General features: G+C 46.7%; 1 protein-coding gene across 2 annotated transcripts; it reads left to right on the forward strand.

Annotated features, from left to right (window-relative positions):
- Positions 1 to 4,533: 4,533 nt before the first annotated feature.
- Positions 4,534 to 23,078, forward strand: LOC126539043 (uncharacterized). 2 transcript variants are annotated; one of them, XM_055075305.2, is made up of 7 exons: positions 4,534 to 4,885; positions 9,343 to 9,746; positions 10,457 to 10,710; positions 13,320 to 13,591; positions 16,275 to 16,433; positions 18,113 to 18,352; positions 20,269 to 23,078. In XM_055075305.2, exons 1-7 carry the CDS (start codon positions 4,880 to 4,882, stop codon positions 20,509 to 20,511), a joined length of 1,578 nt encoding a protein of 525 aa, XP_054931280.1. In that variant the 5' UTR covers positions 4,534 to 4,879; the 3' UTR covers positions 20,512 to 23,078. The 2 variants fall into 2 exon arrangements, with proteins under 2 accessions (XP_054931280.1, XP_050041705.1); XM_050185748.3 differs by lacking the exon at positions 4,534 to 4,885 and adding an exon at positions 6,622 to 6,807.
- The last annotated feature ends 427 nt before the right edge of the window (positions 23,079 to 23,505 follow it).

Below are 23,505 nucleotides of genomic sequence, written 5' to 3' on the forward strand. Positions count from 1 at the left end.
TCATTGCATGTACGGAGGCACATTCATAAACCTCTGTCAAGTACACCCCAAGGCATCCTCCCAGCCACGTGAGATGACTCGGTGCTCCCAACCTCACGCGACAAGAAAAAATATGGCGTTTAACGTCCCTAAACTGCACAGCAGGTTAGATGACTAACCGCCATGTTCTCAAACTATCTTCGACTTGAAGATTTTCCTCCACTCCATGAATGGATGGGTGGACGCTATGAGCATTTCCATAGGAATGGGGTGATGGGTTGCGTAACCAAGCTCTTGTTAATATATTGCCTAATGTCCTAGCTATTAAAAAAAGAAAAAAGAAAAGGAAGAAAAGTCCACGAAGAATTCCCATCACCAAATTTCTCAACCTCTATTCGGAACTTTGTTTTTGTACGCCTCCGTTGTTTGTCGTTTTCCTACTTCCACGAATCTTCCCACTGCCTTTTGCTAACCTCTATTGTGGACATGTTTACTTTCCCCCTGCTCTCACTGAACCCATGGTTTTCAAGGAGGTCAGAAGTGCGTAAATTGACCGTTCGGCATGCATATTCACATTATAATAAAACATGCTCCATCGTTTCCCAACTTTACTGTAGTGAGCACATGATCTTCCTTGCTGTATCTCGCTTTATAAGTGCGTGTTATAAGGCATCCTGATCTGGCTCCCAAAAGTAATGAGCTTCAATGTGAGTTATCGCAAGTTGTTTCTTTCCTGATGTCGTTTTTTTCTCTTAAGTAGTTATTCATCGCAGGTTTCTTTTCCACTGCTACCCATGAGATTATTTCAGCCTCTCTGACTCCGCTTGACGTTCTTTTTTGCCATTTTGCTGACCATATCGGTCGCGTACTTGCTGGTAAGCTTCCTAGTTCTTTTTCTCAACTGTGAGTCAATGTTTTTCCTGTACAAATATCTGTACACTCTCCCAGCCCATTTACTTTCCTCCATATGCGTCAGTCGTTCTTCATACTCTGAGCTTCCTTCATTTCAAAACTTGTCCAGCCCATATCCCCCTGCACAGCTTCATTTGTAGTATTCCCATGAGCGCCCAATGCGAGGCGTCCGACTGACCTTTCGTAGCCATCCAACCCTGATTGTACACATGACTTCAAGCAAACAACCGCAGTTCCAAATGTAAGTCGTGGAACCATTACACCTTTCCACATAGACGGAGAGCCTCGTACCTATTGTATCCGCATAGAGCTCTGTATTTCTCTTCGCCTGTGCTGATATTTTTTTCTTCCTGTGTTTCCATATATATATATATATATATATATATATATATATATATTGCCTTCGTTTATTCATATACCAAGGTATTTATATTCTCTTACCCGAGGTATTTCCTAGTCCTGTATTGACACTGTCTGTTCACTGTTTTTATTGAATGCCATAACATAGCGGCATTGCTTGAAGCAGCGGTAGGGATATCGATGAAATTCGAATAAAACCTGCGGAATATGTAGTAAGCGTAATTGCAGCAGTCCTTGCCAATATATTTAATATCTGTCTGACTAAATCAACATTTCCAATAAAAATGTTAATTGCCAAAGTAGTAGTGCTCCTTGAAAAGGGAAATCGAAATCACTGGCAATTACCGACTGGTATCTATTTTGCCAATTTTTTCAAAGGCTCTCGAGAAAATAATTAATTGTAGGATCTTGAATTTCGCTGAAAGCTCCAATGTATTAACACCTCACCAATTTGGGTTCCGGAAGAACAAGTCAACAGAATTAGCTTAGCGTCATCAAGATGAATATATTTTAACACAATTTGAAAACAAGAAAAAAGTGATTGGCTTACTTGTTGACTTTTCCTAGGCTTTTGACTTGGTGAATCGCGAAGTTTTGCTGGATAAGTTGAATATTTACGTCATATGTGGGTGTGGGTTACATTTATTGCGGTCATATTTATCCCATCGGCGACAAGTTGTGCAAATTTATAAATTGACGATCACAAGTCCTTCCACTGCTTTGTGGTGCCCCACAAGGCAGCATATTGGGACCCTTGTCATTTAACCTTTATATAAATGACATTGGCAACATTAATCAGAACGCCAAATTTATTATATGCGCAGATGACACTAGCATATCTTTTCTGGTAGTAACATCGATCACCTTACCTCTAATTATATTGATTTAATAGTTCAGCTACAACAGTGGTCCTCATAAAACTCTATGAAGATTAACGAAAATAAAACAAAAGCAGTTATCTTTCGGACCAAAAATAAGGTAGTCGCTCCTCATGCCGATATTATTTTTAATTCTCGTCCTCTTGATATTGTTCACCATTTCAAATGCCTTGGTGTGACATTTACTGCACACATGTCCTGGTAATCTGATGCTAACTTACTAACGACAAATCCAGCTCGAATAACTGGAATAATTAGTCGTCTCAGATGCATCCTTTCTGCAAAACTGAATATATAAATGTATAATTCTCTTTTCTATTCACATTTTAACTACTGCCAACTTGTTCTGGGTACAACTACATTCTCCCACCCACAAAAATTTACATTATGCAGTAACGATAACTATGCACTGTGTACAATGCTGGTTTTAATGCAACAACTGCAGGTATTTTTTTCCATAGAGCACATGTTATCACGGCTCCCAAACTATACCACTGCCGCTCGAGTACTAGATTTAAATATGAAGTGAGACATAACAAACAACCTGCATACTCTGGCATATATAGGGGGAAAAACCAGCAATATTATGCTACCAGACGCGGTGAATATTGGAATAATGTTGCACGCCGTTTCAACTATGGCATGGGACGCCTATGTTATTCTTTTTCATCACTGTTAAACCATTATCAATCTTCTAATATTGATTTATTTATTTGTTCCAACGCTAAGCTTAGATCTATGTATGAAGAAGAAAACTGATTTTACTTATCCCGGTATCTATTATTTTGGACCATTGTGTTTTGATTTTGTTCTGCACTTATCGAATGCTTGCATTCGTTTATTGAATGTGTTTTTTCTTCATTGCTGTCGTTACAACGCCGCTCATTACGTGGGGCTGCGGACTCGTCAAGCTGCTTACTGGCACCTTTTCTTTTTTTTTTCGCTGTCCTCCATCCGTAATGTACATGGCGGAAATAAACGTTTGATTTGGCTTGAACACTGTTAATCACTTTAAAGCTCACCCCTCCCCCCCTTCCCTCTTCCTGTGAACCGCTCTCATGTTTTTAGTTCCAACAGTCATGTAGTCAAAATCAAGAAAGGGGCCGACAGATGGAGTAGCACATTGTGGTATATAAGTTGCAAACAGGGATAACGTCCGTCAGAAAGACTGGCCCACGTTTTCGATATATGGACCCATATTCGTCAAGAGATGGGTCCACCTATCGAAACGTAAACCAGCCTTTCTGAGGCGCCTTATCCCTGTTTGTAACTTTTATACCACAGTCCTCTAGTCAAGTACGTTAACTAGGATCTTCACGCACGTCCAGCACGTCCGGCAAGTTTTTTAAGTACGTTTACGGGCGGACGTCCTCAGCACTAATAGGCAGGAAACCACGAGGCTTGTGACTGAAGCTTATCACATTACGTGCAGTAATGCGTGCATCAATCAGCCATTCGCCACCCTCTCGGGCAAGAAGGTGCGTTATCTGTGTAAGCTGATGATGATGATTTGGGATGTTAATGACGCAGCAGCCGTGCAGGCTATAATGCGGGAAGCACATGTTTTTCGAATTAACTTATTAGTTCAAATGCTGTAAAATGGTTTAGATGGCCGAGTAAAAATATAAGAACATGAAATGTGCCACAGTTCTTGTAGGGTTCCTGTGGCTTTTAAATAGTTATATCTGTCTAAGCATTGACCTCATGTCTGTGTTTACACATGCCCTGCTTAATCTAGAGCACTTGACTATATTATTCCGTTAGATCAAGGGTGTCGTAGTTTCTGTCATGTTCCAGGTGATTTCTTCGATAAATATATAAGACATATTTTCCCTGATTTTAGTTGTAACTGAGTGCCCTTTCGTTGTTGTTTTCCTATACTCGCCCCTTTTTGATGTAATAGTTCTGCGGGAACCCGCAAGGTGGAGAGAAGTAATTAATAAAGGAAAAATCAGATATCCACCCGTTCGTAGCAATTGCTACAAAGCAAACCCGTATGGGTTTCCTTTGTAGCATTTGCTAAGAACGAGTGGATGTCTGATTTTCCCTTTATTAAGTCGTCCCTTTTTGCGTTGTGCACATTCTTCGCGGGTATAATCACACACCTTCACATATGCCGACAGTAAGAATGCTACGAAGGTAAGTAACGAATGTCCTCAAACAAAGTGGCCTATACAAGTCAACGCTATGTAGAGAGCTAAAGCTTGGATGTTGCTTCGCATTGCCAACCTCCCGTGATCGACGAAGGACTTCTCACATATGGTTACACGTGGTGTCCCGTACATTTCCTGCCGCGCAGCTGCTCGGTCAGGCGATGCCACCACATTTAAAAAACCTGTGCACGAAGCCCGCATGTGGATGCCGTTTGTTTTCATTGTTTCTGCACACATGCGCGTGAGCTTCTCGGCGGGCGATGTGTGGCTGCTGTACTGCTGCGTGTTCCGGCCGAAAGGCAAGGAGGTTTAGAATGTATAAACTACCCAGATGTTGGATATCCAGCTAAACGGATAACGAACATCACTCCGGCCAAGTTGACGTCCCCACAACAATTCGAACATTGCGAGGTATACTTTTTTTTGCGTCCATCTTTCATGCTGAAGCAACGTCGGAGCGCGTTTCTAAATCGCAGCCCACAGTCATCGAGAAGACAAGATTTACAACTCGAGTCATTCACGCGGCATGGACTAGTGACTACAGTTTGGGATCTCGGTTACGGCTCAACTCTTCGCGTAGAAGTGTGAACAATTTGGATGCAGGTAAGCATTCTAGCTGTTAAAATATGCCTTTAGTAGTTTGCGCAGGCAAGTTGAATCTTTCGAGCGTGCAGTAGCTGTAACGCGACTGTACGCATGCACATTTCTTGTCCTTGTCATTTTTATTGGTAAGATTCAACGTCCTAATACAGCACACAGGTCCACAAGGGACGCTGTATTGAAGGAATCGGGGTCAATTTTGCCGCCTATCGGGATGCGGCCGCCGCCACCGGGAATCGAACCCGCGACTTCGTGCTCAGTTGTGCAAAGCCACAGCCACTGAGTCAGCACGGCGAGTAATTTTCGTCTTTCACTTAACAAGATAACTGTCCGTACTTTCTTCTTGCGTTATGCACAAACCCAAAAGACGAAAGGACGGCTACAGTAAACACGGACTTCATTTTAAGCTTGCATTTCAATCTGATTTTTTGCCTTTTTCTACATACGAGATCTGACACTTCTAAACCAGCCGTAAGTTTCCGCAGCATTCGTTTGTCCGCATTCTTCCGTACCCATCACTTCGTCATTCCGGTTTGTACACAGCGCAAGAAGAAAGTAACATCCACCAACTAGCCTTTGTCATCGCCCTCTTGAAAATATCTGTACACTACGTGGCGCAGTGAAGCACCAATATTAACCATCCGTCTTATTGTTACTTCCTGTCTTCTCTCCTCTTCTTTTCCTATCTCTCTCATTTGGGTTGGTTAAGATCATTCCAACCCACTTACTCTACGCTTCTGTGTCATCCTGTGCGAAGTCAATAAAGCGGGGAGGGGCAGGGAGGAAGAGAAGATAGAGCGTTGCCTGAAAGCTTCGCTTTAAAGCTCTGCGACGTCTTTAATGTTGCAGGGAGAGAAGTATCAGGCAGGTAGAGTTTGTCAACTTGTTTTCTCCGCAATAGACCTCACGGACAAGCCCCGGGCTGCCAGTTCATGACGTCACGCCCTGAAACTCGTCTACGCGTTACTCTATGCCTCCACCATTAGGCTTCCTACCAAAATTACTTGATAGACCCCTTACGCTATAGTGTCTAGGGGAGCGGCAGGCACGGCTGTTCAGCCAGCAAGGGAATGGCGGTTAGTACTTGCATTTGTCTAAACTTCGTATTTTTGGTTCCAAACGTCGTATTTTGCTGTCTTTATTAATATGAAATGAAGTAGAAGCTGGTACCATTATTGGCGCCGGCTGCTCCTTTTCGCAGGACAATCAAAACATACAGCACAAAAAAAGTGATTTGCACGGTGACAGTCAAATAGCACGAACACATGCAAAGTTCTATCCACACAAGAACGTAAAAGGAAACTAGGAGACGTCTTTGGGACTTCACAAACTCCTCACTTCAGCAATATATTGCGCTATTTGCAGTGATTATGCATGTACCGAGAGCCTTATTGCCTTCAACGCTCATAAAGATAGGAGTGCTTCTAGATTCATGTCAATAAAGGCAAGTGAAGCGCTGTAAGAAGAGTAACTAGAGCGCCCGAAGTCGTATGCACCAACATTAAACAAAGCTATGCACTAATCATCATTCCGACAGTAGCTGAGCGATTGCAGCACCACAGTTCCTTCAGGTAGTTTTAGTAGGAAATACCGTGGCCTCCAACACGGCCTCCGAGATTGGGCGCGCTGAATCAATCTCGAAGGCCATGCCTCCAACGTCGGGCTCGTGCCATACCCGCCCAGAAAGAACGACGCAGAAGAACGGGCATTCTAAAACGCTCGTGAGACGCTGTCATCGCGGAGCAAGCAAGCGTTCGCGGTTATCCTGCAGCTCGTCGGTCAGATTGCACGTTGGCGTCTCGACGACTGTATGCGTCAAGATGATGTTCCTCCAGCCAAAGCGCGGTAACGCGCCCAGCCACAAACGGCTGTTCACCGAAGCTTGGAGAGATTCCACGCACAGCGAAGATGAGCGCGAAATGTCGGTAAGCGTACATTACGGGCACTGAATGTGACGTTCACAACTCCCGTTTCGAAAACTCTGTATCGTCAGTTTGGCTTCGCTGTGGAATTTGAGGTATTACCACCTTTTTATAATTTCGAACGATTAAGTGTGGTAACTCCTTATTTCCCAGAAACGCACTTGGCCGGAGATGGGGAGGGGGTGGATGGGCATCTCGCATGCTAACACAGATATCTCAGGGGGAAGGAAAGGGGGGGGGGGGACGTTCACACCCCAACCGGGTCGAAGTTTAACAGTCACGTGATCTTTACCCAGCCTGTCGGCATAATCAAATATAATTATCCGAAATACAACCTTCCTAGCTGTTAACAAACCGCAACTTACAAAGGCGTCACGCGCCTCTATAGTTTAATAGTGAGGCCGTTCTATGATTAGTTAAACGGTTCCTGAACCACCCATCGGGCTTGAAGAATAAACATAGACCGCGGATAGCATACGCTGCAGTGAACATCGATCTCAATCAAGATTTGCAGTAATGCGCGGTGCATGGAGCTGGCAAGCGGAGCGTGAACTTACCTTTCTCTCAAACGCTGTCTTTTCAACAGAAGTCTGTTCTTTTCTGGGCTCTTTATTTCGCAATATAGCAGATTTCCGTGCGTGGCTGTTATTGGCCAATAGTTGACATCAATCAAGAAGGATGTTTGGATCAGTGGGCTTCTTGCTACTCTTACTGTGCATATTTATTGAAGTAGCTTAGTAAACATGCCGAAGTAAGCGATAATCTGCCTTCGAATTTCGATAATGATTGCGTAGTTCCGGAAGAAGCCGACTGTCGTCTGCTCACGCTCGGCCGCGGGCGCCCACGTAGGAATTAAACTTTAGCGAACCTGCTTATCAGTGCTGTAACCGCCGGGTGACGCTAATTTCGACTAGTTTCGAACACCCAACTAGCCTCGAATCACGAGAAACTTAAGGTCAAGTCGCACGCACACTTTCCAGCGCGCACTCACTCCTGTCCGCTCCTGGTTAGATGGTTTGGCAGACTTATTGATGGCGCTTCAAAATGCGCAAGTTGGATGTGGTGTTACGATCGGCCTGCAGGGGTACTGAACTGCAAACCATTCACAGCCCGCTGCAGTTGTTTCGATCAACCTGCAGTGTTAGCGATCTTCGGAGAAGCGACCTTCGAACCCTTCCCGGCCCGCTGGGACGACTCGCTTTGTAAAGACAACAACGCGCCTCCTCGACAGCCCAACGGCACCGGCATGTCTAGCCATGTTCGGCGGACCGAGTATTGTTAGTTTATTCGCTATCGCCTTCACGGTTTGCTTGGAGCAAGAGAACTCCTGGAAAAGGGTGTTTTGCGCTGCTTTCTCACGGGCCCCAGAAGTTGTCACAGTCGATGGACAGACGCGGCGGCTAGCTGCGGGGTCAGCTCTCGGATCAAGAGGCGCCTGCTTGGGTCAAGCGTATTAACCCCTGTCTACGAGAACCTTCTCACCTCGGTGTGTTCAGTGAAATCAAAGTGCAGAAGTGAGTGTGTGAACCCTCCCCCTCAAAGGAGGGTCGACTGCGATGACTTTGGACGCTCCCATTGGACGAAGGTGGAACGGCAGTTTTCCCTCACCTAGGGATCTAGGGAGGACAGGGGGTTTTTAAGCAGCCGTTTCCGGCTGTTCGGTGTGATTTCTTTTTCAGTCATGCTAGACTGATGAAATGTAACGTTCTCCACCCTTCATGCAGATATTGTAAATAAATCCCATATTCCTCGTTCTCGATGAGAACAAGTCCCTCCCTTCAACAACTTCCTTAGCGTGGATGAGTCGGACGACGGCGTGGGCCAGCTATCACTTATTTCATGCCCGACCTCAACTCTTTCAGTGGCTACTATCCATCTCAAGCTTCTAAATGACAAAGCCGGTCCGCAATACGTAGCACAGTCAGACTGGAGAATGCAAGCGTGTGAGCATGTACTCAAACCCTGCCATGCACAAAGAAAATGCTGCACATACGCACTACAGTTGCATGTAGCTGCGGTCTGCTACGTGGCATAGATACCGCGGCCGCCGAGGGGTGCCGCCGTGAGTCTACCGGCTAAGTGCACTGCAGTACGCTGAGGACAACCACGTTTGGCTTACGTTTTGGTGCGTTGTAGACGCCAGAAGCTGGAGTAGTGTCATATATTTACGGTAACATGAAAAATCTAATTCTGAACTGCGCACCATGATGATGTGCAGTATGCGGAGCGTTATGGGCACGTCCCGCACCGCCATAGCTTTCGCTGTAGCTTGCGAATGAAAGGCTTCGAAGAAGGAGCAGAAGCACCGCGAAGCGCGTGTTTGATGTGCCAATAGCTCCGCTGCTGCTGAAGTACTTTTTTCGGCGAACTATTTGTGAAATTGCCTAACTTCAAATGGCATTTCTCCAACTTCGATAGAAAGTGGTTCAGGGCGCCTTTAAACACGTGTTTTAGGGCTCCTTAAATGCAAATAAGAAAGCACGTCCAGAGTGTCATGTCGCTAGTATTTTAACAGCACAATTCTACTCCCCTTCCCAGGGTCCCCTGCGCCCCGTCTTCGTCGGCGTTCTTCTGCTGACCGTGTTCTACATCATCAGGACGTACGGCCCCGTGCAGACCTCTCCGCGAGAGGGCGACACCTTCAACCGTGCGGCCGCCGCGTCGAACGGCTCGCAGAGCTTGGTCGCCGACACCGAGTTCTCCCCGTTCTGGCTGACCTCCGAAGAGGAGAGTCGCACCGACTACGCCGTCTGGCGGCTCAACGCGTCCATTCGCTGGCGTCAGACCCATTCGTGGGCCTACACGTGCGGTGTGTTCGTGGACCAACGCGTGAGGCCCACGCTCGTCCGCTTCCTGCTGCTGGCGCCGACCGAGCAGCTGGTGCCTTCGTACGGCCGCAACGGCACCAACTACGGGAAGTACGAGTGCATCTTCCTCAGAAGGTGAGCGGGGCACCGCACGCGTTTGATTGCGACAGCAGTGATGCGGTGTCAGGCGAGGCGCGTTCGCCGTCGCCGTGCTGTCACGGTATCGACGCGGGCACGTGCGGCACGTTTCGATGGCAACGCGAAAGGGAACGCCTGCAGAAATTATGTTGGGCTGACCGCCGGCACGCAGATACAAAAACGAAACGACGCTTGGCGACCATGACGTATGTATATTTCGGCTCCTCCAATCGCTTCCGGTGCTTGCGGTATATCAGTATATAGGAAAGCGTGTCTTTCGAGATCGGCTTCTGTTACTCCCAATAAACCAGGTGGGGGGGTCATTTCGTCGCCACTTGGTATTGCCAGATTGCTGCTTCGCATCGAAATGCGGCCGCCGTGACCGGGATTTGATCCCGCGCCTTTGGGCTCAATCAGCGAAACGCCAAAGTCGCCGCGCAGGGCATAGCCACCCCCTTTTTAGGCTTCTTCGTATGACACGATTACTACATTAAAACTTCTTTGTGGGCGAGTTGGTGCATACTTGATTTGAATATTGTAACAGCGCTAACACATGCAACCACAAAGTAACAGCGCGTCTCGTCCTTCTTACTTTGTGGTTGCATGTGTTAGCGCTGTTACAATATTCAAATCAAACAGGATCCCTAATTGACGTCCAGACGCTGTGAATTGCAGCGATAACGAGACGACGATGATGCCCGGCGCAGGGACGTCACGCCCGTACGAGGCACGTTCTTGGTCGAGACGCGCGGTCGCCACCCGGACGAGGCACACGTGCCGGTCTACCGGAACGGCAGCGCCAGGGTCGAGCTCTGCGTCGGCGACGACCCTCGGACCAACTGCTCGTACCTGTGGAGCACCGAGGTGGTGGCGAAGAGTGCGGCGAGCGTGCCGGTCGGTGGACTCACGAGCGCCCCCTACGAACCCGTGCTCGTCACGTGCGCGGTGCCCGAGGACGCCAGTGAGTAGCGCGCACAAGCGTCCCGTTCGCGTCTTCAGTTTCAGTTTCAGTTTATTGTTCTTTACATACAATGAATACATAGTATGCGCGTACGCCATTCAAGGATACTCCGCGACTTCCGGTTTACGGCCGCGCCATGTTGGGGAACCTACAGGCCTACGCGCGTACCTGTTGACAAGGTTCCCCAAGATGGCGGAAGGTAGCGAAAGCAGACGACAGCAACGGATGTGACGTCACGTGCATACTATGTATTGGTAAGATACAGTATACAGACGACGGTCCCAAAGTCAAAGACTGCAACGGGACCCTCGGTTAATAATAACAATGTAGGGATGTATTAAAGAAGAGAAAGCTAACTAAAAGAAACGAACACAGCTGTTCAAGCTCAAGTTTACTTAAGTTTTACCTTTTTTTGTTTTTTTTTGTTACAAGATAAACATTATGCAGAGGAAGGTTCCAAATTTTAAAAAAAGCTGTCGGGTCGACCTTCTGTTAGAACACCTTTAAAATTAAGAAGGTGCATGGTTAGCAATAGAGGTTTAATTAAAGCAGCGGGTGAATGCGTGTCAGCATATTGGAAACAAGTAAACAAAACAGGTAGTTCAAGAGGAAACGGGAACGAGCGAAAACAATTTCTACCTAGTATTGTACATCTATAAGGGCGTCACTAGTGGTAGTAATTTAGCAACGTAGCTGTTACGTGAAATCAAAAGTACACAAACATTCCAACACAGCAACAACGCAGTTTATAGGCATATAATTATTCACGAACACCAGCTGAGTAGAACAATAAAGCAATCACACAGTGATAGTTATTTTTTTACATAGGTAAATTGGGCAGTTAGCGATAACTGTTTTAGAAGCCCACGGAAATAGCAATTCGATAGCGATTATTTATTAATCAGTAGCAGAGAATTGCAAGGTGAAATGACTGAACAAGGGCTTAAAGTGACTCTAAAAGGAATACCAAGTTTATTTTGTTATAATTTTTATGCTCCTACTCAGTGGTTATGTAACATGTATATCTGACTGAAATATTACTAGTTCAAAACCCATTAAAACACTGACAGCCTTCACGAATTTAATTAGGTTCTTCGTTTCGACTAGTACACATTCCGCAAGAAAAGTAGAATGATATGTACTGTTGTATTGTAAAATACGCTTGCCTCATTTTTCATACATATTACAGAATAACGAGCAGTTCACAGTTAAAACCGCTTCGCAAGTTTCGCAGATAGGTTCTTCTCCTTCAAGGAAAACATAGGCGTGTATTCAAGCTTGAATGACTAATTCTAAGTCGGCACAGTGCCTCTTCATAAAACCTCTCGCGATGTGCGAGAGGTTTTATGAAGAGGCACTGCGAAGTGCCGCATTTATTTCACTCAGCTAATCCCATTCTGCCCCAATCGGGAGAGGTTGCTTGGTGTACACCAGAAAAAACACGAGAACGAAAAGCAAATGGCAACGTCACATTAAAGTTCCAGCAAGCAGTGAATGTCTGTGACGGCACGGATTTTCATGGTGTCTCCTCGACAGATAGTTTATCTTGTGGCGACGACCGACCACGTAGACCGGTAAAGTCTCGGGCTGTCGCAGGAGAGGAAAAACCGACGCTCCTTCTCTTAGCGTAGCATTCTTCTGGTTCGGAACGCTAGCCCGTGCCAGCCGCTCGTACCTCGTGTAGACGCGAGCGTCTACGTAATTCTCATGCGACGCCGATGCTGCTGCCGCTACAATCTATTTAGACTGCGGAATTTGATCGCATTAAAAGTAAACCTGCGTTTCAACCAAGCAAGTTGCGGCAATGTGAGCAAATACAAGAAAATTGATTCAAATTCGTGACGTCACACTGACCTATCGGCGCTCATGTTTCCAGTGCGAAAAAAAAAAAGAGGGTTGAATAACCAGCCTTTTCCCACCTTGTTAATTAAAAAATTCAGTCACTTTAGCACACGCTAAAGAGGATGAAGGCGAAAACCTGCGAGCCCAAGAGGCATACGTTACATTACTTGACATTTTCATTTCTAATGCGCTGTTGCTTCCTATTACTTGTTTTCTCCCACCAAAGGTAGTGGGTTCGAGTGCCTTAACTCTACCTTAATTAACTGTTCCATAATGAACTTCGCCTTAATTAACACCAATGAGCGTGTGTGCGAGTGAATTAATTAACTGTATATTAATGAACGGTGCCTTAATTCACTTTGCCGTAATTAACACCAAAAATCGTGTGTTCGACTTCCGCCAACGGTCGAGGGTTTCACCCCCAATCTCGGTGCCATTGAATTTTGATACCACAACGCCGGACGGTCAAATTTACGTTCCATGAGCCGTCTAAGGCTTCATAATAAATAGTGTTTTAAAATGATATTTTACCAATCTACAGCATACGTTACTGTCATTCTTTAGTGCCGCTTAAGGTTCCCTTATAGTAAGTTTCTCTTCCCACCTGGCCTCCTTGCTGCAGTGTACTATAATACTTCTAGTACAATACTTCTAGAATGCTTCTAGTTCACTGTATCCGTCATAGAGTTTCCTACTGTAATTTTTTTAGGAAGCTCTATGGTATCCGTGCTCCGTTCTTTAAAATGGCGGTTCGCCTCTCTCCGCAGGCGCTCGCCTGGTGTCTCTCGTGTACCGCCGCGAGGAGAGCGCCTTCTGGTTCGCTCCCCGCAAGCTTCACTTCGGCGTCAGGAAACAGAGAGCCTCGGTCGGCGTCTGCGTGCCGCCCTGGATCTCCGAGGACGGCGTTGGAGCGCAGCGCGACCTGCTCGAATACCTGGCCTACTACGCGGCGCTAGGGGCGCGCCACTTCAACGTCTACGTGAACGCGACCGACCAGCGGACGTTGGCGTTCCTCCTGGCGCTCAGGAAGCGAAGCCCGGTTCGTGGGAGAGCGACTTTCCGACTGCGGCCGGGCACATATTAAAGGGACACTAAAGCGAAACAATAAATCAGTTTAGACTAATGAAGCATTGTTTGAGAACCCTGCAGGCAGTCATTTTAAAAAAAATAGTTTGATTATTAGATGAGAAAATGAAGGTCCAAGTATCAGTATTTGAATTTCGCGCCGAAACCCCAGCGCCGGTACGTCAGCGTGACGTCAGGGATTCCAAAGTATGTTTTCGCATTTGAGCCGCGTTGGCTGAGTAAAAGTTCCCGAAACTTGCCATGTTTATTATTTGGTTCCTTTAGAACACAATGCAGTCAATCTGTACCGCTATATATAATTATTAGGCCCTATAAGATGCCATCAAAATGCAAGACGTCACAGCCCCCAGGTGCGGGAACATACGTAGGTGTCGCCACCCGTATTTCGTTCTTGCGCTTTTTCTGGCTTACCAAACGTCTTATCGTTGTAAGAGTGGTGTTTTTGGTGTTGTAGAATGGTAATTTACTGATGCAGAAGAAATCATTTTTCACTTTAGTGTCCCTTTAAGGGCCGATTTACGCTCGAGCCGCCCATCGCCGCAAGCCGCACCGCACGCGTGCGGTCGCGCGAAAGCGTGCACGTATCGAACACTTGTGCACAAATTTCGGTTTGGAATGTGTAAGGTATACACTGTGCGCACAGTGTAAATGGTAATTTGTGCACAAGTGCTGGATAAGTCCAATTTCTCGTGCGACCGCAAGCGTGCGGTGCGGCTTGCGGCGATGGGCGGCTCGAGCGTAAATCGGCCCTAAGCGTTCGCTTCTTTGCGACGTTCCAATCGTTCACTCAATGGATGGTTGGTCGGTCTCTGACCGCGAACGTTGAGAGACAGGATCAGACCAACGGGCTTACATAGAAGTCCGTGCTAGTTCTACAAACGTATCGGTGACCGGCTCTGTTGTCTAAGCAATTTCTCAAAGACACAACAAACTGTGCCTTGATGTGCTCGCTGCAACAAACGTACGCCTTCATGCGCGTAATTCCTTTATTATAACGAAGCTTTCTCTTGCCTTCTGCTACTTGGTTTTGCATGTCAGCTCGGTCGATTTCTCGCCGAGCAGCGGCGGCCGATTCCGAAACGGCGTAATAGTAAACTGCGTCGATCTCGGAGATAGCGTAAGCAAAACTGGGCCAATCCTATGGACAGCGAAATTAGCTGTCGCGCGGGTCGCGTGGTGGGGTCACGTGGTGAAGTCGCTGAGTATCAGTCCACTTTCTCTCCGTTTGCATGGTGCGCTCTCGCTTGCTTCGTCCTTTATGCGGTTTATAAGATGGCGCTCAACGGAATTACTGTGGCTTGAAAGAAGCTTACGCATTTCACAGTCATTATCAATTATTTCTAACACAATTTATAGCCTCGTTTCTCGAACATAAATGTGCTGACTAACAGCGCTGCTTGCCTAGGATAGGAACGACAGAAAGGGACCTGTCCTGCGCAAATGGCATATGCGCAGAGAAACTGTGCGATCCTTAGTACGATTGTGTGGTCGTTCAAAGAAGACAAGGCATCCACCAAAGTTTTAAAGAAAGGAGACTTTGCATTCTTTAACTGGCAATTTACTTCGTAAGAAAGTGTATATAGCTTTCTTTTATTGTTATTCCAGCAAATTATGGCAAATTATGTGAGGATTCGAAGTATTTAATGCTGCGTTTAGCTCTTATATTGACCCGAAGTATTAATAGAAGGTGCATGCTCTGAAGAAAAGACTCCGTCTCAGCAGCACATGTGTAAGGTTCCAACACAGTTCTCTGAAGTGATGATAACAAAAGGAAACTAAAGCCACCGAAGAATACGGTAAAAGATCAAAACTTTAATGAAAGATCCAAACTGAGCTGACAAACGCGACTCGGCTGCAAGCAAATCGGAAACAGCTGTGACATGGACGAGCATACGGCTCCTCTTTGGTTGATATAATTTCAAACGCCACGACGAGTACAGCTCAGGCTCGGTGGTAAAAGTGTTAACCAGCTTCGAACAGTTTATTTACAAAACGTATCCAATAGTCTGACGAGTAGTCTGACAGATAGCATTGACGACACGATTCCGGAAGTACGCGCTTCAACGTACGACCAGCAATCCCATCCAACGAGTCTCCAACAGGATTCACAAATCTAAGCCGCCATTTTTCTAACGCACCGCAATTCGTGTTTGGACACCGTGTCCATATTATACGTGACTTGTGCTTGAAATGCGGAACGCATGTTTGTCGAAACCACTCGAACAATTGGACAAGACGTCAGAAATATAAGCTGGTGTAACAATTTATTCCGCTCCATTCTATTCCTTTCTTTCACACTCGCTGCTCACGACTCGCAAATCCTAGCGGCAAATCATACGCGGCGCGCCCTTTTTAACTGCTGACGAAACGCAACAAGGAAGATAAATGGAAAAGGAATTAGTACCTCATCCCGAACACGTTGCTCCGACCCAAGAAATCTGCTGAACGCTGTTCGATCCATTCTCCTACGATGGCGAAACTTTACATATTTAACTGCTAGGTTCAGAGTCGCACGTACGAGTTTACTGCATAGATTCCGGCAGATCTCTCTTTTTTTTCATTACAGGAAATATTTCGAGTTCTAGCAGTATCCGTCGTAGAAGATTGTGTCCGTGCCGTGTTCTCTGTCCCAACAGGTGAGTCTCACCTACCGTTCGTGGCCCGGCGTTTCGGCTGGCAGCAGCCTGGCTTTCGCTGAAGCTGCGCTCGTCATGGACTGCGCCTACAGCTACGCCGACACGCCCATCGAATACGTCACCACAGTCGCCCTGCGAGAGTTTGTCGTCCTACGTAAGGTACGCATGCGCCTACACACCGTCATCTATAGTTCGTGTCTTGTGCTGGCAAACCGTACATCAAGTACATCGTCAACTCTGTGACTGCGCGACGCGTTGAGTGATTTTTCACGCGTTGAGTCACTAAGCGAGCCGTTCTATTTTTAGCCGCTGACATCACATGATTATTCGCACTCCGCTACGGGGGTTCGGCCAGCGAGCGCCTCACAACGATTTTCGTATTAATTGTTTAAAATAGATCACCGGCGTTTTGTGAAACCACTTGGTATGCAAATATAGCGACTTTAGTAATTAATGGCGGCTTTGAAGTTTCTATATTTCAAGACTCCTAGCAGTATGTGCCCAATGGCTGCATCGGTTCCTGCAAAGTGACTTAGTAATAGCTCGTTTTTCTGTAACACTCGTTTGAACCGTTGATTGGTGAAAATTGCTCTTTATGTTGATGGCCTGCGAAGTGGAGTATCATCGCATTCGTCTGCTCTTTTTGCCTGCACCCAGTATATCAATGGCCGCACAAAAATGTTTGATGCCAAGTTAGCTTCTTTGATGAATGACACCTTACGTGACGAGGACTAGACTATATACCACGTGCGTCACCACGCCTTATGTTTGCCAATACGAAGCGTGTCTAGAAACTGCGCAAATTATTGGAAATTTGATTTAAATACATTTTTTGCACATTTCTGTCATCAAACGAATATACTGCAGCAGCACAGACAGATAAGTTAAAATTCTTCAGCGATAGCTTTGTGAGTTTTACGAAATGTTGGCTGCATGTGTTGGCTACAGGAATGTCAAAAACGAGATGAACCGTACATGTTGTTCAGCATACTTGGAAGCAATTAATGCCACTTCCAGAAACATGCCCGATGTAAAACACTGTCAGAAGGAATGAAGCGAACCCCACCACATGACGACATACTGGCACCGAGAGCCAGCACCCAGGCGTCTATACCTTCCGACTCCGTTCGTTAAAGCACTTAGTACGTATTATTCAAACCGCACTAAAGGTGTAATCGGAACTTTCTCAAAACGAATGCGCCACGTTTTAGGCACACCTATTTTCGTGTGCCCTCTCTGCTTTTCTTAAAAGGACACTAAAGAGAAAAATGATTTCTTCTGCATCAGTAAATTGCCTTTCTACGACACTAAAAATAACACTCTTACCACAATAAGACGTTTGGCAAGCAAGAAAAAGCGCAAGAACGAAAGACCGGTGGCGACGCCTCCTTGAAGTTCCCGCACCTGGTCGCTGTGACGTCATGGATTTTTATGGCATCTTCTAGGGCCTACTTACTTATATAGCGGTACAGATTGACTACATTGTGTTCTAAAGGAATCAAATATTAAACATAGCAAGCTTCGGGAACCTTTACTCAGCCAACGCGGCCCAAATGCGAAAACATACTTTGGTATCCCTGATGTCACACTGACGTAGCGGCGTAGGGGGTTTCGGCGCGAAATTCAAATACTGATATTTCGACCTTCATTTTCTCATCTAATAATCAAACTGTTATTTTGAAATGACTACCTGCGGGGTTCTCAAATGACGTTTTATTAGTCTAAACTGATTTATCGTTTCGCTTTGGTCTCCCTATAAGCGCTATCTCGGCGTATACAATTGTGCGCACAGCGCCTCAAGAACCTGAGCACTCACGGATGTCTGGCGTTGCGTGCAGGCGTCGAGCTTCGGTGACTTTCTGTCAAAGGCGGCGTTCGCCAACGCGACCTCGTTGACGCTGCTCAGTCAGCCCTTCACCACAGAAGGATCGTTGGGCATGGACGACATGTTGCTAGCACAGCGAGACAGGCTGCGCGTGCGACCCCTGCTGGATCCACCGGGAAGAACTTCGAGAGTGTTTCTCAAGGCCACGCGCATTGTGGAAGCCGACGCCGCCCAGGTCTACCACGCACTACAGGTGACGAACAGCGTGCGCAAATACCTTTTCTTGTTTAAAAACTTTCGCTGCATGAACCCGACGTGAGCACGTCGATTCGGATGCCGAGTTCAGACAGCCCGACTCGACAGCGCTGACACGGACTCGTACATGACGGGTCTAGGTTGCTTTTACAGCCTGTGTCGACTCGAGAGAATTACAAGGCGTGTACCGTTTCATCGCTGCTTACTCCAGACCACTGATTCGACTCCTCCGCGTTTATATGCCGTAGCTGGTGGGTCGGGTTGAGTCGACCTATGCGGTCGGACTGGCTCATCGCGACTCGACGGTCGCTGAGCGGCCCGGCCGGCTAGCGTCCGATGAGCGCGACAGCAAATCTCATCCCGACAAATCGACTCGATACGCTTTCGTCGGGTTCACGCGAGCACCCCGCTTGTCAAACGTTTCGAAGCAACTCCGCCAGCGCCAAGAACGCCAGTGCAGCGACCGTACAAGCCGTACAGTTTCCCACAAATTTTACTAAAGAGAACCCTGGTGCTATAGTGCCTGCGGGAGTTGCGAGTGTGGTAGTTTAGCCAGTGCGGCGAGTGATTGGTAGCCCATGAATTTCGTCCTTCTGGCTTCCAACGGGCTTGTGACTTTGCAAAGTGGTAACTTCGAAGAAAATATGCCATTATAAATGCAACAATTCGCAATGCTTATGCATGTGCGCAGAAACTTATTGCCTTCATGCGATAAGAAAAATATGATTGCTCGAGTATCTGGAAAGATAAAGCGTAATAAATAACGCCACAAGAACGTGTGAAGCTACTCACAAGCACGAACTATATGCAAATTACTCTATGGGCGTTGTGATCGCAGCACCCGAGCTCCACCCAGTAACTTTTGTGAGAAACTACAATAGTGTCTACAGGCGCCTCCGGTGCAGCACTTCGTACAGCAAAGGAATTCGTTTAAACTTCGTCATTCTGGCTTCGAACATTTCGTTTTACTGCAATAGCGTCATCTCGAATTGGGCGTGTGGCGTCAATTAGCCTTCTATACTCATCTCCATAGATTATCTGCCATCGTATTGCTTTTATAACGTTACATATAAAACCAACTCCTTAAGATCACTGAGATAGTCGATGACATGGCAACTGTAAGTGCCCAAAATCCATCCATATTTAGCGACACTCATACTCGGAAGTGCTGATACGTAATGATGCCTAAATGTGCATAGTTTCGCGCTTAAATGCCATTTTAACGTAACTCTAGACGTGGAGTTGTTAAGAAAGATCCAAAGAAATGCTATATGACAGGGACGCAGTATACTTACCCAAAAATAACAATGAAAGGTGCAGCAGTTTGATTTCTCAGCGAATCCATGCCAAATGCGCTGAAAATTCCACGTATTAACCATCATTTGTATGTTGGTTGAAATACCTTATAATAGCATCATTTTAAATTAAATAACCAAGTTACTTCCCCTAAGCCTTCCTTGGTGTCATTGGCTGTTGTCTTCTTGTAATAGTAACTTAAAACTCGGGCCCCTCTGCTTCCTTTCTTCTCGTTTGTACCTCCAAAGTGAGTGAAATCGGCCTATAACGCTATCGCATTAAAAACAAATCACCCTAAATAGCAATGCTTTTTGATTATGTGTTCCCCACCTTCACGCCAGCAATAGGTGGTGTCCACGTACATCACACACTCCAAAGACGGCTCTTTAAGAGTAACGTTAGCAATCTCGAAGGTCATGCTCTTGCTTACTTCAGGCGCCGGAAAAGCATCGCGGCCACTACCGTAGAACGCAAAATGGCATCCGAGATTACGCAGCGCAAAGAGGTCACGTGTGAATTCGGAGCCCACATTAACTTGGAGCATTCGACCTAAATGACATCTAGCTCTTAACTGTTTGATTTTGAAGGACTGTTTTTCTGTAACCGGCCTCGTCGCAGCCCAATCCAATCACCGTGGACAGCGAGGAGGCGATCGTGCTGCGGTACGTGACGGCACCGAATGACGTCACCGGAAGGGGCGAGGGTGTCGCCTACGTTGACTTCTCCAACTACACGAACGAGGACTCGAGCCTGGCTAAGTGGCAAGCGAAGATGTCAAGCTTGTCGCCGCTTCTGTGGTTCCGTAGGAACCCGAGGAAGAAGAAAGACTGGCGCTTAATTCGAGACGGCACGCCCCTCTAAATGGCAAACTATATAGACAGACCGTTGGGACACGCCTACAAAATGCTCCACCCAAATTGTTAGCGGAAGGACGCAGTTCAACGGCGGACATTTTTATTACCGCGGCTTGAAGACAGAAAGAAAACAGAATACTTGGTCTTATCAATGACCGGAGCTTCCGATCTCTTTTTTGTTAAGGTATGTATCACGACGCTACAGCTTTAGAGTGCAGTAGAGCTCGGTGCTATCCGCTGCTGAATCAGGCATTGAAGTTTCGTAAATGCAGTGAATTCGGTCTTTTGCAGACGAGGACAACGAAAGGACTGGACCGCTTGCTCCGTGAACTGGGCATACTTCAGTTAATCCTTTGTCCGTAACGCACTGCGTTTACCACCAACAAATCCAAAGAACAACATTATTCGAGTTTTCGTATATATCAAAAACCGTGTGCGGCATTTTACTCATTGCGCCGAGGGAAGTCGATTTATTGCATTCATAAAATTTGAGCTCGCCTGCACAATGATCCGCCCATAAATTCTTATCGGAGGCAGTTCAACAACTGATCATTTTCAACGCGACTCCTTAAAGACAAAGAGAAGAGAATACAATTGCAATGCCTGAAACACTAGAATACTTGCAATACTTGTAGCTTTAATAACCAAAGCTGCCGAGAACCTCTTTATTAATGTGCGTGTCACAACGTTGCGGCGTTAGCGTACAGTCACAATTTGCAGCTATCCCCTGCCGAATCGAGCGTTCTATAGTTTCGTTAGAGCATTGGCAATACCACTTTGCATAGAACGAGACACAAAAAGAACTAAACGACTTGCTCCGTTAACCATGGGCACACTTCTGCTCAATTCCTTCTTCGTTTGTCCTTGTTTGCAACGCGCTACGTTTGCCGCACTTATCGCTCACCGACAAGCCCAAATAGCAAGAAATACAACGAGACAACTGTGGACGTGTCACGTGCACGCATTTAGGGACCGGTTCACGCACGTGGATTGAAGAATGTCCGATTACGTAGCCTTGCCGGGCCTTATACGTGGTGCCGGGTTACATGCATGTATATCGATACGGCGAGAAAAGCAAGAGTGTTTATTTATAGAATATATGCAGTGGTACAAAGCAGCCAAGTCGATTGCGAGCTCTTGCGGCGCTTCTACACCACCTCGTCGTCTTCGCACTAAAGGCATCGTTGTCACGTCCATGCGAAGGCGTCGCGTAACAACATAATCAAGGCCTTTATTAACCTAGAATTAAAGAATAGCAAGATTATTAGTCATCTCCGTACGTCGAAGGTGGAAGCGTACCGTTAATGTTTATCCCATCGATCGGGCGAAAAAAATTCTGCAGCCTCCTCTTAGTCACTTGTAAACCGATAAACCTAAATGCTACCGAACTTGAAAATGTGAGCGTTGTCACTTATGTGACGGTTTGAAGGGTGTTTATGTGTCACTGTAAGAGTAGTTCCGGACTTCATTCGTGAGGCTTGTCTTGTCGTGAAAAGCGCTTCAACAAATTACCAGAGAGTTCCATAAAGCTATAGAGTTTCGTGCGGCGGTTATCGGAGGTAACTGTAACCATTGTGATCCACCATGAACTGTGAAACTGTGATTCACCGTTACGAGGGGTGCTGAAGGAGCGCGGTAATGTTGGCGTTGTTATAAATAGCAGTTAACTGCGACCTCTCCTTCCTCAATTTTAACGTCCGTGTCCATTGTTGTGCACGGCTCCTCAGAGCCAGTTTATCATAAGGCCGTACAGAACTGCTTAATCGGGTACCGATATCACGGCCATTTTATCGCGCCCAGCGCTGATGCTCCATACGAGTGAAACAGTACTGCATAAACTCAATTCAAGATGGCTAAGCGGAGTCGCCAGAAGTCACCTTCGTTGAGCGGAAAACCACCGGCAGCATAAAAAGTGATAATCAACTCTAGTACATTGGAGATTATAACACACAAAAGACCAGATTTGTGTAATTAAAATTAAGCGATGAGCTACGAGAGCGCAACCTTTTTAGAGGGGCCTTGCACCCCAAATTATGCAGGTTGTTTTTATTCCACGTTTGCTTGCTCCAGGACTTGGCGATGCCTATAGCGCCAGTAGGAACGCTGAAATTTGAGTCGTTTGATATTTTAATTTGCTTCTGAGGTTGGTTTCCGCGCCGACCACAGTGTCATACATTAACCCTTTTGGGCAGCGGGACTGACGCAAAGCAAGTGGCTTATGCTGTTCGATTTGATTGCTTAGGTACGAAGAATATGTTGTGCGTGTTTATGCTATACATACAGTTATACGACTTCAAAAATAAAGATACACCGACGACTACGATACTCCCTAAAGCGAAATTTGAGGGCAGCTCTGTACGTGTTTTCGTTTCGCGATATATTGGCTGGCGCGGACAATATGTCTCGCGCGGTACGTTCCAAACGGTGCGAGGTGCGGCGCGACTGCCGCGCTAAACTCGAGATCGCGAGAGGCAGCGCGTGGCTGACGCTTGGGCGCGATTCGCAGCAGCCGCCGCAGACAGACCTCCGCTCATGCAGCGCTTTGGTGAACAGATGACGCGTAGAGTGCCTCGATGCGCGCGCCCCCTGCGAACGGAGCGGAGGCGAGCGAGCACTTCGACGCACGACGCGCGCCACTCTGGCGCCGTCGCGTAGCCGTTTTGCGCGGCGCGGCATTACGCTTCTCACGCTTTCGCCATGCCCTCCTCCTTCGCCTTTCCTCCTCGCGCTCTTTCATCGCCCGCTGCGCTGCGCGTTCGCTCTCATCTTTCCCTGTGCTCGTTCGCTCGGTTACGAGGTACGACACCGACGCTCGCCGCAGAAACGGGCACCTAGGAGCTGCGCTATAAAGCGTGTTCTATGTTTTCTAACGCTAAGAAGAGGGTGCACATTTGTGCAAGTTAACTTCTTTTGCAACTTACACTAGGTGTGTTGTCCAACGGTATGCACTCGAAATGTAGTAGCGCAAGAATACTTTGCACGTAACAAGTGCGTATGAACA

Source organism: Dermacentor andersoni, chromosome 11, assembly GCF_023375885.2.
Source record: "Dermacentor andersoni chromosome 11, qqDerAnde1_hic_scaffold, whole genome shotgun sequence".
Classification (NCBI taxonomy): Eukaryota; Metazoa; Arthropoda; class Arachnida; order Ixodida; family Ixodidae; genus Dermacentor; species Dermacentor andersoni.